The 16,465-nt window shown below is 38.9% G+C and overlaps 2 protein-coding genes and 1 long non-coding RNA gene across 3 annotated transcripts in view; 1 reads left to right on the top strand and 2 right to left on the bottom strand.

Annotated features, from left to right (window-relative positions):
* Positions 1–16,465, bottom strand: part of LOC124155326 — a 390,208-nt gene that overhangs the window by 263,126 nt on the left and 110,617 nt on the right. The window lies entirely within an intron of this gene.
* Positions 3,594–4,148, bottom strand: LOC124155313. Its single transcript, XM_046529032.1, has 2 exons — positions 4,019–4,148; positions 3,594–3,899 (listed from the first exon to the last, which is right to left on the bottom strand). The coding sequence occupies exons 1-2, from the start codon at positions 4,086–4,088 to the stop codon at positions 3,658–3,660; spliced, it is 312 nt and encodes a 103-aa protein (XP_046384988.1). The 5' UTR covers positions 4,089–4,148; the 3' UTR covers positions 3,594–3,657.
* LOC124155321 lies at positions 4,432–4,980 on the top strand. Its single transcript, XM_046529041.1, has 2 exons — positions 4,432–4,559; positions 4,675–4,980. Exons 1-2 carry the CDS (start codon positions 4,490–4,492, stop codon positions 4,905–4,907), a joined length of 303 nt encoding a protein of 100 aa, XP_046384997.1. The 5' UTR covers positions 4,432–4,489; the 3' UTR covers positions 4,908–4,980.

Consider the following 16,465-nt stretch of genomic DNA (forward strand, 5'->3'; position numbering starts at 1 on the left):
AAAAGGATCCAAAATCATGCAAATATTGCACGTTTAGGATTCTTTTGTCTTATGTTGAAATCATGATGATTGGCAGTACTTGTTAGGGCTCGATCAATCATTAGAAGGTTTTTAAAAATAGAAAAGCATAAGGAAATTAAACAGAACTTTACTGAAATGGTGGCACCAGATATTAAGCACAGTTAAAGTAAGCAAAACTTAAATTACGGACTCGAGTTTAACGTCTGAGGTGATACCTTGTGGAAATCGAGAATCAATATCATGATAACGATAGAACAGTCGTCATTATCCGACAGGTTACATTGCTAAACCAATCTAGGTTTTAAAACAATACACGCTCTCATTATCAAGGTAACATCTCACAACAATCAAATGACAATGTGTAAATGGTAAAAGTAGAAATCTCTCAAAAATGATAATTGACAGTGTATACTTCCAAAACCTATGAAATAAAATCTGTGGAAATAAAACAACTGTTTTATCTTCATCATGATATCTTAAATTATGGGGCAAATCAAGATTTGAAAAGGAACATTGTAGAGTGAAATGCATGAACCCTTTCTTCCAATATCCAGTGCACATGAGGTATGTAATACGTCATACGCACCAAACTTCGTCTGCGTCTCCAAGCGACGGAAGTGGAAAGAACTTGCCCTCCCTCCTTCGAGATAACGTGGACCAAGAGAAGGGGGAGGGGATCGAGAGAGTGAGAGGTTAAGAGAGCAGGGATCAGGGGAAGGGTCACGTAGGGGTTCGCGCTCATTAGGGTCTCCTCTCTCTGCCTCCCATGGGATACGGTATCTGAGAGGGGGCAAAGAATCTTCCCAGGGGAAAGGTAGGGGAGAAGTGTGGGCATTCACGAAGGCAGAAAGGTGAAGGCCAAAGCAAGTACCAATTCCATCAACTCTTCTTTTGCGCTCTTTCACTAAGTCCTAGCTAATCGTACTCCTCGGAGATAGTACTTTCTATCTATTTCTATTCTGTCAACGGTTATAACGTTGTGCGAACAATCCTCAGGGAAAAAATCAATCGCCTTGACCTGAGGCGAATATACAGTGTGTTCCAAAAAGAATGACCCGATTTAAACTTGTAATAATATCGAAACAAATGCCATTAGGCAAGCGAAACAGCGCCAGATGTGATCGGCGTTGCTTAGAGTTTCAGAAAAATCCGCTGAGTGTCACTACGAGCGCTGATGTGGAGCGTGCAGCCCTTAGACCATTAGGTACTCTAACAATTAGGTCTAACAATAAGGTGCAGCAAGTCTCGCTGAAGATGGCGTCCGCGCAACAGAAGGCGTATTGTGTTATCGAATTTAGTCGCACACAATCAGTGATCGTAGTTCAGCGAGCGTTTCGCAATTCGATTTCGTGCTGAACCACCATCACCAAAGAACATTCGACGGTGGTGTAAACAGTTCGAAGAAACCGGGTGTCTCTGTAAAGGGAAATGTCCTGGCCGGCCACGCGTTCCTGAAGAAACAGTGGAACAAATGCGACGAGCATTTGAGCGGAGCCCCCGCAAATCCACGCGTCGTGGTAGCCAAGAACTTAAGTTACCTCGCATGACAGCGTGTCGTGTGTTACGGCGTCGTTTATCCCTCAAAGCATACCGATTACAACTTGTACAAGATCTTCGAGCTACTGACAAAGTGAAGCGAGTGGACTTAAGCAATGATATCCTAGAGGACATGGAAGACGACACTTTTATGCCACGGTTGATATTCAGCGACACGGCAACTTTCCATATCAGCGGTAAGGTTCACCGCCATAATGTGCGTATATGGGGGCTCAAAAATCCTCATGAAACGATTAAACACGAACGTGATTCGCCCAAAGGGACTGTTTTTTGAGCTGTTTAGCAAAGCAAGGTTTATGGACCCTACTTTTTTGGGGAACAAACAGTAGCAGGACATTCATACATTGCAATGATACAGAACTGGTTATTCCCACAACTTATTGACAGTGACAATTTCATCTATCAGCAAGATGGAGCATCACCGCACTGGCTCAACATCGTGCGCAGTTTCCTCTATGAAAACTTGCCTCAACGTTGGATAGGGCGTGCAGGACCGCGAGACCAGGCTTTACACTCTTGGCTTCCTAGGCCCCCTGACATAAAACTGTGCGATTTTTTTCCTTTGGGGATATGTTAAAGAGCGTGTTTACGTTCCTCCCTTGCCTCGTGACATTGATGAACTAAAAACAAGAATATCAGCTACTGTAGCTTCAGTGACAGAAGACACCATACGCTCAGTTTGGGATATATGTCATCTCGTTTAAGCTAGATGTCGTCCACGAAGCCAATGGAGGACATATTGAACATTTATGTTGGGTTTATATAAACTTTTTTCCTTTTTGAGTAATTTAGTATACAATTTGTTGATGTTAAGGCCTTCTTCATAATAAAAAATCTTATTTAAAGTCGGGTCATTCTTTTTGGGACACACTGTACATAAGAATAAGCATCGGGGCAGTATATTTGAGATGAGGGGAGGAGGGATTTTTTATCCATGCGATGTTATTTAGTTACACACGATTTCTTTCAATTTTTAATTTTATAATTTTTTAGGGCACTTGCGGCGTAGAAGTAAAGCTGGAAGGTAGAGAAGAACATTTGAAGATCGCCGGTGAAATATCATATTCTGGGTTCACCTATAGGGATAATAAGAGACGGAACGCTTGGTGTGTGGATGGCTGCTGGTGTAGAGGACTTAGTGTAATTTTTGCGGTCGCGAATTGATCATAGATATTGTACATTTTATGGCTTCATAAATAAATGACTACGCATATAATGGTGAAGTTGGTGATAAAATGGAAGAGAAGAAAGGAAAGATAAGAGGCAAACGAGTTAGATAAAGAGTGAAGGCTATTTAGGGAGACGTCGTGAGACTAAGAGAAGGAATTTATCATCAATATATCTAAGTTAAAGTAGGGAATTTTGAGGATAATCCTAAAAGAAATATTATTCAATCACGCAAAGAAAAAGATTTGTGTAAGAAAGCCTAAACATAGCCCGAAAAAACATGCCGACACATTCCGGTAGCTTTTTGTTAAAAGGGAAGGCATTAAGGATTAGAATAAATAGGAGTGATTAAAAAAGAGATTTGGTGCTGGGCATTTAAAATGATGATGCTAGTCAGAGGCAGAAATTGAAAGAAGCGATTCACTCGAATATGGGATAAAATAAACTTACATCCGTGGTGTCAATGATAGTAAGATAATTGGGATGGAGGGAAATAGATTTGAGCTCAGAAAAAAGTAATGGGAGGCTATGACGTATGATGGAAGAGACTTAACGAAAAACGGAGATAGGTATGTACGAATATATTGATACGTTCCATTGGAGAGTTTCGTAAGGATATGTTTAGAGAGATTAGGTTTTTTTCTTTATGAGTTGTAAGAAATGGCAAGGATTGGTAAATGGCAAGGATATGTGAGACGGTGAAAGAAGGTAATGTTCGGATGGCTTAGACCGTCTAAGTGACCTTATGTTTTCCGCAGGCCGTTCAATTCGCTCTTGAAATCAGAGTTCAGGTCTGACAGTTAAGATGATGTAGAACGTTAGTTATATTTATAAATAAAAAAATGAAATTACTTTTTAAGATTTTTAATCGGGTATCATAAGACATTGATACAATGTGGACCTTTATGGACCTTAATGATTATGGTTATGAACATTGATTACAGTTCCCTTTCCTTTACGCTTCTGTTTATTATTGGCAAAAGCGTCCCGTGCACCTTGATCTGCATCTTCAACGTCTGTGTACCGCGCACCAGGTTCATTAGTTTCGTCATAAGTGTCGCGTGTACCAATTCCTATCTTACCATCAAAAGCTTCATGGTGAGCAGGTGTAATGGCTGGATCTTTGACGGGAGCGGCGTCGGTCAGTCCTCGTTCTGTTTAGAGAGGATAATATTGATTTAGATTTGCTGCGAAATTCGACTATAAATTAAGAAAAAAGTTGAGATGCAGTAACATTCCGCAGTTAAATGTGTATATATATATAGCAACTCACTCGATGGGAAAAAGTTGATGCCGATGACCAAGATTCCTACGAGGAGGAACACTTTTGCGCTGACCACCATCTTGTCTGCAACACGGAACACGCTTTCGCTTGATCTCGAAGATCGAAGTTGAGGAGCACTGTGAAAGCTCTCGGCTTATATTCGCTGAGGATCACCGTAGACCCATATCGCCCACGTTGTTGACTTTTGTCCTCAATGTGATCACGTGATTTCGGTGATTCATCGGCGTTTGATTCATTGGTTCACCCAGCGGCAGCAAACTAACTAGCGGAAATGAGCGTCATGATCAGCACGACAATGAATCACCGAAATCACGTGATCACATTAAGGACAAAAAGTCAACAACGTGGGCGATATGAGCCTACGGTGATCCTCAGCGAATATAAGCCAAGAGCTTTCACAGTGCTCCTCAACTTCGATCTTCGAGATCAAGCGAAAGCGTGTTCCGTGTTGCAGACAAGATGGTGGTCAGCGCAAAAGTGTTCCTCCTCGTGGGAATCTTGGTCATCGGCATCAACTTTTTCCCATCGGGTGAGTTGCTATATATATACATTTAACTGCGAATTGTTACTGCATCTCAACTTTTATCTTAATTTATAGTCGAATTTCGAAGCAAATCTAAACCAATATTATCCTCTCTAAACAGAACGAGGACTGACCGACGCCGCTCCCGTCAAAGATCCAGCCATTACACCTGCTCACCATGAAGCTTTTGATGGTAAGATAGGAATTGGTGCACGCGACCCTTATGACGAAACTAATGAACCTGGTGCGCGGTACACAGACGTTGAAGATGCAGATCAAGGTGCACGGGACGCTTTTGCCAATAATAAACAGAAGCGTAAAGGAAGGGGAACTCTAATCAATGTTAGCAACTGAATTCATAATGGTCCATAAAGGCCCACATTGTATCAATGTCTTATGATACCCGATTAAAAATCTTAAAAAGTAATTTCATTTTTTTATTTATAAATATAACTAACGTTCTACATCATCTTAACTGTCAGACCTGAACTCTGATTTCAAGAGCGAATTGAACGCCCTGCGGAAAACATAGGGCCATATTTTTAGTCGACCCTACATATCCGTCCCTACATTACATAAGGCCCTTACATGCGTTTCTCAGTCGACCCTACATAAGTGGTGGGGGGTGATTCCGTCGTCAACTTCTCTGAGATGACGTAGATGATGGCGCAGCGCCAATTTCCCACTCTGGTGGCGTAATGGGAACTAACCATGAAACTAAGAAAAGACGTCCGATAATTTTCGGGCGCATTGTTAGGGCAACGGCTCAATGTAAATAAACAATCGGTGTCGTCCGCCAGGTCGTGTAGGTACTATCATTTGAAAAAGTCTTGCAACAAATCGAGCATGGCCACTTTCGCTCCATTGTCGATTTCTGACCAACATTAAATTTGAATGATCACTATCTAGGTATGAATCTTCAAGGTAGCTCGGGAACAACTCACGAACGGGTCATCGTGACAAGGGAGGGAGACGTATGAAATCATTACGATGCTCATTTGAGTAAACGAGCGTCGATATTGCTGCGTCGTCGTGGCGTTTGAGATTATTTTTATGCTCGGAGTTGACTGGAGTAGAAAATTGAAAATATTTACCCGTTAAAAGAGAGGGTACCTATGAGGACTGGCCTCTGATGGTAAACCCCATAAGGCCGGCTGGGGGCACGATTTCGCCATTAGGAACACGGAAATCAACTCGCTCGTAACAATTTTTAGGGATTCAACGTCATTCAGGAGACTTTATATTAAGTGGTTGAAATATCTGTTCGTTATAGGAGAATTAGTAAATGAAAAAAAATTTAACTGGCATTTTTCCGGAAAATAAACACGGCTCTTTCGACTCCATCATCTTTACTTGATTGACATTAAATAGTTCTTTACGAACGTTGAAGCTGATTAAGATAGATTCATAAGTTTTTTTTCTTCATTGATTGTCAATTTTTGTTAATTGGATAAATATATTTACGCCAATGGAAATGTTTCCTCGGAAAAAATGGAACTTTGATTGCCAAAAAAAATCTCTAGGCCTCATCGTTGCTAGCAGAATGTGTCTTTATTTTTACTGTTTACATATCTAGTGTGACGAACGGGTTTGCGTCCGTTATAAAATAGAGCAAGAAACACCTCAGAGCGGGGGCGACGTAAAAAACGAGTAATTTTGAGGATGCGAAACGTACGGGATAATTGGAAGGGGAGGTTGAGGGTGAAAGACCACACGTATTCCTGGGTTGCGAACACAAGAAATGCATTTATTGACAAAGATCGCAATAATTAAATTTAACATACAAAAATATGGGGAGTAGCACTTGAAAACATGTTAGTAGGGCCGGATTGTCAAGGATCAAATACAAAATACAAAGAAACCAAAAATCAACTTGATAACATAAACGTAAACTTGAAATGAACTGCATTTAAATCTTTTCGCAAGGTTTAAAAAAGTCCTCTGCTGCACTTTTGAGATTGAAGATTCACTAATCGTTCCAGCGCTTTCTTGCAATGGGAAAAGAGAGGGATAGGAGGGAGAAACGTTCTCGACGCTGCTTCGACCGGGGACAGTGGTGGGGACACGGTTGATTACTGCACCTTATTCGGGAACACGAGGTGATGACGTGGCCGAGTAGACTTCTCATGCGCTCGTGATGGTTCCTCGTTGCATTTTCCAAGCCGACGACTGGGGAGTTGCCAAGGTGCTTCCTCTCTATCTCCAGTAGCCTGTGGCTCCAATGCTCCACCGCCTCTCTCCAACGTTGGTGGCTCGATCAATCTCGACCGTCCTCTCCACCGTCTATCTCCGATGTTGAGTGGTTCAATGACTCTTCGACCGACTCCTCTCCACCGTCTCTCTCCGATGTTGAGTGGTTCAAAGACTGGCTGTCTCTCTTCGATGTTGAGTGTCCCATCACTGACTGTCTCGTGAGAGGGGAAGGGAGGGGAGGGCAGTGGTTCCACTAGCGCGCTCTGTCGGGTCGCGATTCACCTTGTTTGCGCGGTATTTAAAAAAAATGCTATTCACACGCACACACGAAACAATTACATTTATACCGAATACACTCAAATAGTAACAAAAAGGAAAGGGTAGGAATTGTGACAAGTGCTACTCTTAAATGATAATTAGCGCTGCCGTTACACTAGGAGAGGCTAAAATTATCACGATAGAACTAACATATTTAGTGATCATATCGCATTAATCTTCTATTTTGTTATTATAAATTAGTTATTGTTTCGATTTTAATATTTAGGTCATTATTATATTATTACTTAGGGACAGCCAACTTAAAGAGTGACTTAATAGTACGACTTTTCCCTATCCATATATGCCTCCATTGGTAAGGTTTCCTATAACAACGACGGGCAGAGATTAAATTGAAAGTCAATTTCGACCAATATTCGCCCTTTTTTAATTCCAGACAATCGATTAGGGAGGTAAAATATTTTGCGCAGAATTTAGCCGCTCCCTCAGCTCTTAACGCTGAAGCGGGTGCTCCCGGGCCGTAGTTTTGGTCAGCTGATAGGTCCTGCACCTCGTCTTGCCTTACATCTTTATCGCGACTTTACCAGCCAGGGACGAGGAAGCAATTTACCTGGGGTAAACTTGCAGGCCGTAAGTGATTCTCACAAACTTCCAAAAAAGTGTTAATAGGGCCAATTTGTAGCTCTATCATTAAAATGTGTTGATGGCCATAATTTGCTTGAAGAAAGTACGCACTAGAAGAACAGTTGATATATACCTCAAGATAAGCCTTCCCTATATTTAAAAATAAGCGCCGGGGTGCGTGCACGATTAAGGATTACATACGTTATTCCTAGGATTGTACTTAGTAGATCAGCTGGACTCACATTATGTCCCTTTCCATCAAAATTCCTGTATTAAAAAAAAACACTGATTATAGAATATTGACGCCTAAATCTTAAAAGTAAAATTATGCACTTAATTTATATCTTTTTCTATCGAGGGATTTTTTCCTGAAAATTTTCAAAGAAAAGTTTCCGTCGCTGCTCATTTACGAAACGGAAAAGGGTAACATTATTCTGAAAAACTTTACTGGAAAAATTAACTTGGCAGGAAATGGTGACAAGTTGATATGACAATTAGACAGCATATTACATAGACGGACAGCATAATTGCTGCAAAATTTACAAAATATCACTCATAATTTTCTTTTTAATCAGCTAAAATTGATCTATTTTAGAAATTACGTATATGGAAGCTTAGATTACTGCGATAGTTCTCATCTCAAAGGTTAATAATGATGAGCAGACACAGACCTGTAAAGGAAACCTTACAACACTAGGAATCACATTCACCAGTGATTCTGATTGGAGTTCCCTCAAGGGATACGCAATTATTCGTCATACCTCGCTAACAAAGATGGATTCCCGTCGCACGATCATTTAAATAAGAAATTGTTGTAAAAATGCTCAAATTCGACATTTGGTACCCTCTTAACATACATTAAAAAAATTAAAAAACTTTAAAATAAAATACGGCTGTGAGGAGGATAAATGCATCCAAGACCGTCCTTCTTAAATCTAATGAGGGATAAAATGATTATCTATTTCGATGACACACTGATGGAAAGAGAACACAAAATTCAATACCCCACCAAAACGAAAAAACTAATACTAATGCATAACAAAATTCATAATGGCGTCTCTGGGAATCTCTACTACAATTATGAGTGCCGGTTTGATTGTCCACCTTGAATTTTACATGCTCAACGTCCGCTCATACTGAACTGTAATTAGCAGTATTATAATTGCGTTACGAAATTTTAACCTCGGATAGCTGATGCCACCAGGAGCCAAAATTACCGATCCTGTTCAGGTCGAACGCGAAATATTTTTAAACTCCAGAAACTTTGAGCAAAGCGCTCCGATTGGCCACGAGTTTGCCCTGTTGCCGGAAACATGGACAACTCATTACTTCGAGTGGTTTATTTCTGAAGGAGATCGCGCGTTATATAAAACACCTGGCATTGCGAACCCATTTAACCATTCTTCGATTGACTGTCAGCGCTAGGGTTGTACGTTCACTCAAACAGACTTGCCACGCCCTGAGATTTTGCAATGTACCTATTGCGTTAATCTTCCTAAAATGTCTTGCTATTCGTTTCTACATCTCCTCAATTAATTTTGACAATTGTCTCATTACAGCCAAAAACAGATGTGCATTATGTCTTAGAATTTTTTTTTAATTTCTAAAATAATACGGCATTCAAAATTTAAATAACCTTTACATCAACATGAAGCGTTTGCGGCACGTTATGCTAATGTAAAATAAAAATGCTCTATTTATGCAATATGCCCATGAAATATATTGTTACGCCATGTGTTATAAATGCCTTTCCTTTTTCAAACTTTGCCCATCCAAAACCTTTTCGATTTTGAAACGTGTTAAGGAAATTTAAAAACGATGGACGCAATGGCCATGGTATTGATTAAAAGTATACATTAAATATAATATTTGACGCTAATTTAAATAACTATCACCCGCAAGGTTTCTCCTTAACAGCGACTATAACATCAATGACTCATAACACATTCTACCTTTTGCGAATTCGATTCCAGAAATCTGCCCTTCAACGGTACATCCATTTTTCAACTCTTATTTTTGGCAGAAGTAAAAATATTTATGCCGATTGTTTATTGCCTTCACTTCCGCAATGCATTCAAAGGAGAAGGTTTAGCGGAGTCATTTCACCGAAATGATGATAAATTGTGTGACTCCTCAAGAGATTGGTTACTGCTTCCCATCAACTCCAAATGACTGCATCTGAAAGAGTCATTAATTTTAGATTTGTGATTTTTACCCCTTCAAAAGATGGGTTATTAAAGTTCTCTTTCAACTTTGTTAGCAACTAAATTTTGTCTCGACGGGTAAATATTATTCTCAGATGAATATGTGACACACAAAATACCTTTGCTAAGTAAACGGTGAATGTGGAGCGTATGTAACGTTACCCAAAATAAAGTAAATAAATGTGCCCTGTGATTAAATGACTCCTCAAGTGAAAGGAAACAATCCAGGCAAAAAGTGTGAAAAATGTTTTTAACAGCGCTTGTATTGAATCTGTTTATCCTCAGAAGTATAAATAGATTTTGAATCGCTCGCGTAAGAAAATGTGGGCGGCTGCAGAGTAGATAATAATCACAAACGCTGACGTTGATGGTTAAGAAAAATATCACACACTTTTATTTCCCACGAGATAATATTTTTTTACATATTAGTACACAAATTGCAACTTCAACGTGATTCAAAATTACACTTTTTCTGTTATATATTCTACATGTGTATGTTTTTTAACGAACATTGTGCTATCCTAGAGATTAATTTACTCTACAGCCTACATACGTTTCGAACTATCTGTCGTTGTTTTCCATGCCATTATTATCCACATAAAATATATGACACTTGATAAGTTTGCTTAGAATCCATGTGCCACAATTCGATGGATCGCCAGATTCTCTACTCCCAGACAAACACTTAACTACAAGTGCTGCATGTTTTTTTCAATTAAGAATTCAGAATGTTTTTTTTTCAATTCAGAACAACTTCGAACTCGATTATAATAGCTTAATGGGACTTCGGTGACTTCTGAAAAATTTCTAAGATATTATTTATAGTGATAGAATTTTTAAAAAATATCCACTTCATTAATAAAAAAATATTGTAATTTGGAATTTCCAAAAAATATAGCTTCCATGACATTTATTACCTCATTATTAATTCTGTTATTTTCTGCAACAAGCTAAGCGATTTTATCATAAGAGCCGAAACTATATTCTACCTCGCTTGTGTTATGGAGATTTAATTAAATTTATGAATGCATTACTCTAAGGTTAATAATTATATGTCATGACATTCCAAGCACCGATTTTTATTGCAGAGACAGTGAAGTTTTTCACTATAACAGTATAAATACTTTTAAAAAAGTTACACCCAATAAACTTTTTCGAAGTACTTTAAATAGAGGTAGGTAGTCGCCTACAGAAAAAAAACTTTAAATTTTGACTTACACTTCAAGTTCCGATAACTTCGAATTCAAAGCTAGTTTTAGGGGACAAAAATTGAAGTTTGCAAAGGACCAAAAGTACCCAATCAGCCAACTGCTTCAGTCAGCACGCGATCGTAATTGCGTTTCCGAATCGGAGAGCTTTCCGGTTCAATTTGTCCATGAATGGAAGAGACCATCTCAGGCGCTTTCTTAATCGCGTATCCAGGGTGCTCAAAAGACTTTTCCTCCTCCTGACTACATCCGCCTCGTCTCAATTCCTGCCCAAGTCATTCCGCGACAACTTTTCCCCCGATAACCTCCAATCCCATCCCGATAATGACGCTTCACTGCTGAACCATTACTTGAAGAGACGGCAATTTGAAGAGTGGAGTCGGGGTAATATGCCGAACGGAGGACAGCGGGTTAAAAGAAAGGGAAGAACTTTGGTCTCTCCACTTTAGTACGATTACTTTCAATGCAATCTCTTAATGAATGGCAGCGCCAGGATTACGTGATGCGGGTGACGGGAAAAACGTGTTTTTCGACCAACGAAGTCGCACTAGGTTATAGGCGATAACATAATAATAATGTAAAATAAAAATATATTTTAGTAAAAAAATATTTTTAAGACGAACGAAAATGAATACAAGTAAAACTTGTGCAATCATTTATTTCAATGAACTTTGATGAAAACACAATCTATCATTCTCGTTCCTTCAAATGATCACAGCGCCACCATCTGATTTTGGAGGCCAGTTTTTGAATTACTCACAAAATTTTATGATAAATTCTGAATAACACTCTAGTTATAGTTCAAATCATAGTACAAGTATCAACATACTGCATTATCATCTTGTTCTGAGCTATCCTGAAAACTTCAGCTTGATAACTAATCGGAAAGTGGGTTAAACTTGAGTTGAAAGAGTTCATCCGGACAAGACGACAAACAGCATAGGGAGTTCATAAAAACATTATAAAAACAGAAGCACCACTGTCCCCAGTAAAATAATGCACCGCTGAACTAAAATCATTTTTATATTGGCCTGCCGCAAAAATACTGCTATTAAATGCAAATAACGTTGAAGATAGTCGCATCGCCGATTTGTACATATTTTTATATGCGTTTTTTATTAAAAGATGCTTGTACAATAGTTGAGAGATGAACTCAGCCCAAATCTGTAAGATTAGTGCATTTCTCAACCTCGTCGAGATCAAGACTCACTTTTAGCTATGGTTCTGAAATGTAGTGCAAAATATTTTACCAAAAAGTAAAATATTAAGAATAATAAGTCTTGTGCCTATAGGTTAAAAAAATATTAAGAATAAGATTGAAATATTAAGAATACAAATGAATCTGCAACATGGCAAATATAAAGCCCCGAAATAACCTAGGAAGGCGAGAAATTTAGGAAAAAGAGGTACTTTCAACGTTTACAAAATTATTGCCTCCAACTAAAACCTAATAGGACAAAAGGATTTTAAATGTATCACGTATCAATCCTGGTATTTCACAATTCGCAATTGAATAGGAAAACAAGAGGGAGCACGCGCTCTTGACTGATGAAAATTCCTTTCGTAGGGTACATCATTGAAACTTGGAATTCGTATTTCAATTCAAGTTCACGCTTGAACTGGTATACTGGACCATGCCAAACCCATCGCGCACCGTTTTTGCTAAGATTGCCCAAGTTCTTGTGCACGTCGAATAAACAATGCCACACAGAGATAGGGAAGGCACCTATAGGAAACTAATACTTTTATCCTATTTCCTAGAATTTTATCCACAGCTAATATCATTTCATGGAGGAACTCGGGGGTATTCGTGAATTTTTAACATTTTCAAAATTAAAAGAATACCAAATTTCAATAATTCTTTCACCTCGCCTAATTATGTAGCCATCAAAGTCAATAATATCATTATAAAATAGGTAATACAATGAGACATACACATTGTATCAAATAATTTTACGATGAAGTGATTCAGCAGCGAAATGATTTTTGCAAAGAAGTGTTCACCGAAAAAAGCGTAGAGCTCAAAGTGATATTAGAACGTTTCATTAATGCCACGAAAATTTCGAAAACTTTGGATGACTGAATTTTTTTTACTTTTAGCACTAACTTACGGCTAGCTGGTCACTTTAAATTTCATTAGCACACAGCTAAAAATAATTTCCCTCCATCTAAAATACTCTTTTCTTAAATTTCCGAAATTTATTTCATATACGAAAGTTTTATAAGAGTCGGCCAAGCAAATAACAAAGTCTTGGACCTCATGGGACCTGATCGGACTTCCCATAGCACACCTATTACTTAATTTTATAGCGACAATCGTAACAATAATCAATATCTTTCACACTCTTAGTTTATGAGAATAGTGAAGTCGAACAAATGTCTTCTCCGTAGTCATAGCTTGCCGATAGCCAAGTTAAGTCACTTTAACAAACAAAACTCTTAATATTCACATGAATAGGGTAGTTTCCTTCATCAGAGAAAACTAAAGGCATTGATTGTGATTCCTTACCCACCATTACTCTATTCTTAATAAACAAATCATTTGGTTTTAGAAATTCCAGTTTAGACGAATGGCAATGGTGAATTTTATTCTCATTTTAAAAAGGCCGGATATGCGCCCATGCGATGCCACTCCACGTGACGTCACAGGGACCTACTTTCTATACGAGTAGATAGGAGTTTTACATCGTCTGATATTACCAATGCATGCATGAGGCACAGAGCTCAGGGAAATATGCCTTAATAATCACCTATTAAAACTACCTAAGGTCGGTAAATTTTCTTCGTTTGATAAGGTATTAATAATCCTTATTTAAGCCAATCGCTACCTACTAGCAGGGTACTCTACTACCTGCTAGCAGCCCGCAACGTGGCAGCTGTCGTATCCTCGCCCCAAGGTCACCTCACACGGCGGAAGCGGGAACCAGAATGACGTCACACGGGGTTTTACCAGCCGTCGCGTTTTCGCGCGCTTGAAAATTTTCACTTTTCATTTAATCGCGAAAAATAGATATCGTCATTTAAAAATCTAAAAGTGTGAAATAAGTACTGCAGGAGTAAAAACCTTTCAATTTAGGCAATAAAAAAATAAAAGTAAACTACCCTATTCATTGCGTAAGGAATGCTTTCAAATGCAGAAAAGGTTAGTGAAAAAGAGTATGAAATTCACAAAATTCAGTTGTACACCAAACACGACGTACAGTTCTCTTTAAAATAAAATAGGGATGCGTGGCGAAATCGTTTTCCTTGATGCGGTGATGCTTAGAACTTGGGTCATCCTCCAGCGTGGGAGGCAAGCGTGGGAATGAAGGCAGAATAGGTACCCTGCCAATGCAGCTCCAACTACAAGAGGAAATAGTGAAAAAATTGGTAAAGTAATTCGGTCGCGCGAATAAAATAGAAAAGAGGCGAATGATAGATAACTCATGAAATCTTTACATGCTTAACGTGGTGGAAATGCAATATATCCATGATAAAATATATATAGACAACAAATGTGAGGGGGTGAGAAGCTTAGGGTTACGAGTGATAGATTTCCTTTGCTAAAAGAGTCAGGGAGAGAACTGACGGATGAAATATAAAAACCTTGGTAACCACGGGATACGAGCGATTCTCTGTTATGTGCTGAGATCGAGTGAAAAATTAAAAGCACTGATAAATGCCTAAATGATCTCGTTTGTTATCTTCACCCAATTTGCGTTCCTGACTCTTTTTGGAATAATAAATCACTTGTATCCCTTGGTTTGTCACCCCCGCGAATTATAATTTCCACACTCTAATGTATAACTCGATTGTTGACCTTATAAATGACATATAATGTTAGAGCCAAGGTTAGTAACAGAATCATATATTTAATTGAGGATATCACAATTTGTTGTTTATATTTTATTATGGATAGCTAATGGATGGCCGATGGGATCGCCTGAGCGGCACAACATATCAAAGAAGGAGCTATGAAGGTGGTTTTGCGTAGCTTTTCCTCTCTACTCCTTATCAGGGAAGGTAATCGAAACTAAACGAAAGTCAAAAGCAGTTCAATAGTTTCGTTCCCGGGAGACGAATGTTGAAACGAACTGGATTTAAACGTGGTCGAAACGAAATCGGAGTCAAAACTGCTTCGGGTGGAAACTAAGCTAAAACTCTTATTGTTAGACGAAAGGAAATACAAATACTGTTTTGCGCCGGAGGGACCCATTGAACGGTTTAGTTTCGACCCACACACCAAGTACGAAGTACAATTGAATGAAGTATAGGTTTTGCCTGCCAGCATTAGATGCGTGGGGCACTCATATTATTACCACTAACAGGAGAACGGTGAACGCAAACTGTCCATTCGATTTTTAAGCTCAATGTTTTAAACTTTCTACACGTATGTCAAACGTAATGGGTCGAAACTATTACCTCTTATCCCCCTCCACTCAACTTTTGGTGTCAAAACTAAACTAAGAGCAGCGGAGTTTCGATTAATTTAGTTTCGTTCCCGGGAGTAAAGTTTCGTCCCGGGTCGAAACTAAACTCCTTGGCGATTTTAATTTCGTGCGGGAACGGAACTAAACCAAGGCCTCGTATTTTAATTTCCCTCCGGGTCGAAGCGAAGCATTTTCGTTTCGTTTATTCACTTGCCAACCCTGATCTCTGCCTTTTATCCATTGGGATGTCGACGGGTCCGATAAGTTTACCGTCGCGTCGGCAACAGAACTTACAACGAATCGTTGCAGTTCAAAAAAATCCACGGAGCCTCTTCCAACTATACTGCTGCATAATCTGACGTTTCTCGTAAAGGAAACTTATGATCATCATCTCTAGCTCTTCCTAGCATTTCATTAAGTCAAAGAGATCGCCTCACTAATTCCGCCGGTTATGACATTCGAGAAATCGCATGCATTGCTGTATCACAATGTGAGTCAATGAAAACCCCTCTCGCCCTGCCTTGGATTTCATTCATTCAAAGAGCTCGTCTGACTAATCAACCGGTTCAAGGCTCATGGATTCGAGAAATTACATGCAATGCTATATCTCAGCGTGAGAATTTTGAATTTTATGTTTGTAAAAATTTGCTTTAAGGAAAATCGGAATCCTAAAAGTAAGTAGTCACTGAAAGAACACAATTTGCTTTGCTTTGTCACATAATTGTTATTCATGTCGTCCTTAACGACTATGTTCTTGCAATATTCTAGAAATGAATCTTGCCCTTACATTGAAAAACGCCTCCTTAAAGAAAAATTAAAATCCTTTTCCCGACTTCAAAGAGAATTGTGAACAATATTCGTGCCTCAGGAGACATATCTCTGCACATTAAAAAACAATCAATTTTCGAGCGAGAAGATATAGACTAATTTAAAGAAGAATTATGCTCAGTCTACTGACTGAGCATAATTCTTCTTTAATTGACACTTATTTACACTAA

Source organism: Ischnura elegans, chromosome 1 (genome assembly GCF_921293095.1).
Source record: "Ischnura elegans chromosome 1, ioIscEleg1.1, whole genome shotgun sequence".
NCBI lineage: Eukaryota > Metazoa > Arthropoda > Insecta > Odonata > Coenagrionidae > Ischnura > Ischnura elegans.

Excerpts from the sequence above, each read along its gene's own strand:
- LOC124155313 (XM_046529032.1), bottom strand. The coding sequence starts at position 4,088 with ATGGTGGTCAGCGCAAAAGTGTTCCTCCTCGTAGGAATCTTGGTCATC. Across the intron at positions 3,900-4,018 it reads CATCAACTTTTTCCCATCGA|AACGAGGACTGACCGACGCC; the intron begins GTGAGTTGCTAT and ends CTCTCTAAACAG.
- LOC124155321 (XM_046529041.1), top strand. The coding sequence starts at position 4,490 with ATGGTGGTCAGCGCAAAAGTGTTCCTCCTCGTGGGAATCTTGGTCATC. Across the intron at positions 4,560-4,674 it reads CATCAACTTTTTCCCATCGG|AACGAGGACTGACCGACGCC; the intron begins GTGAGTTGCTAT and ends CTCTCTAAACAG.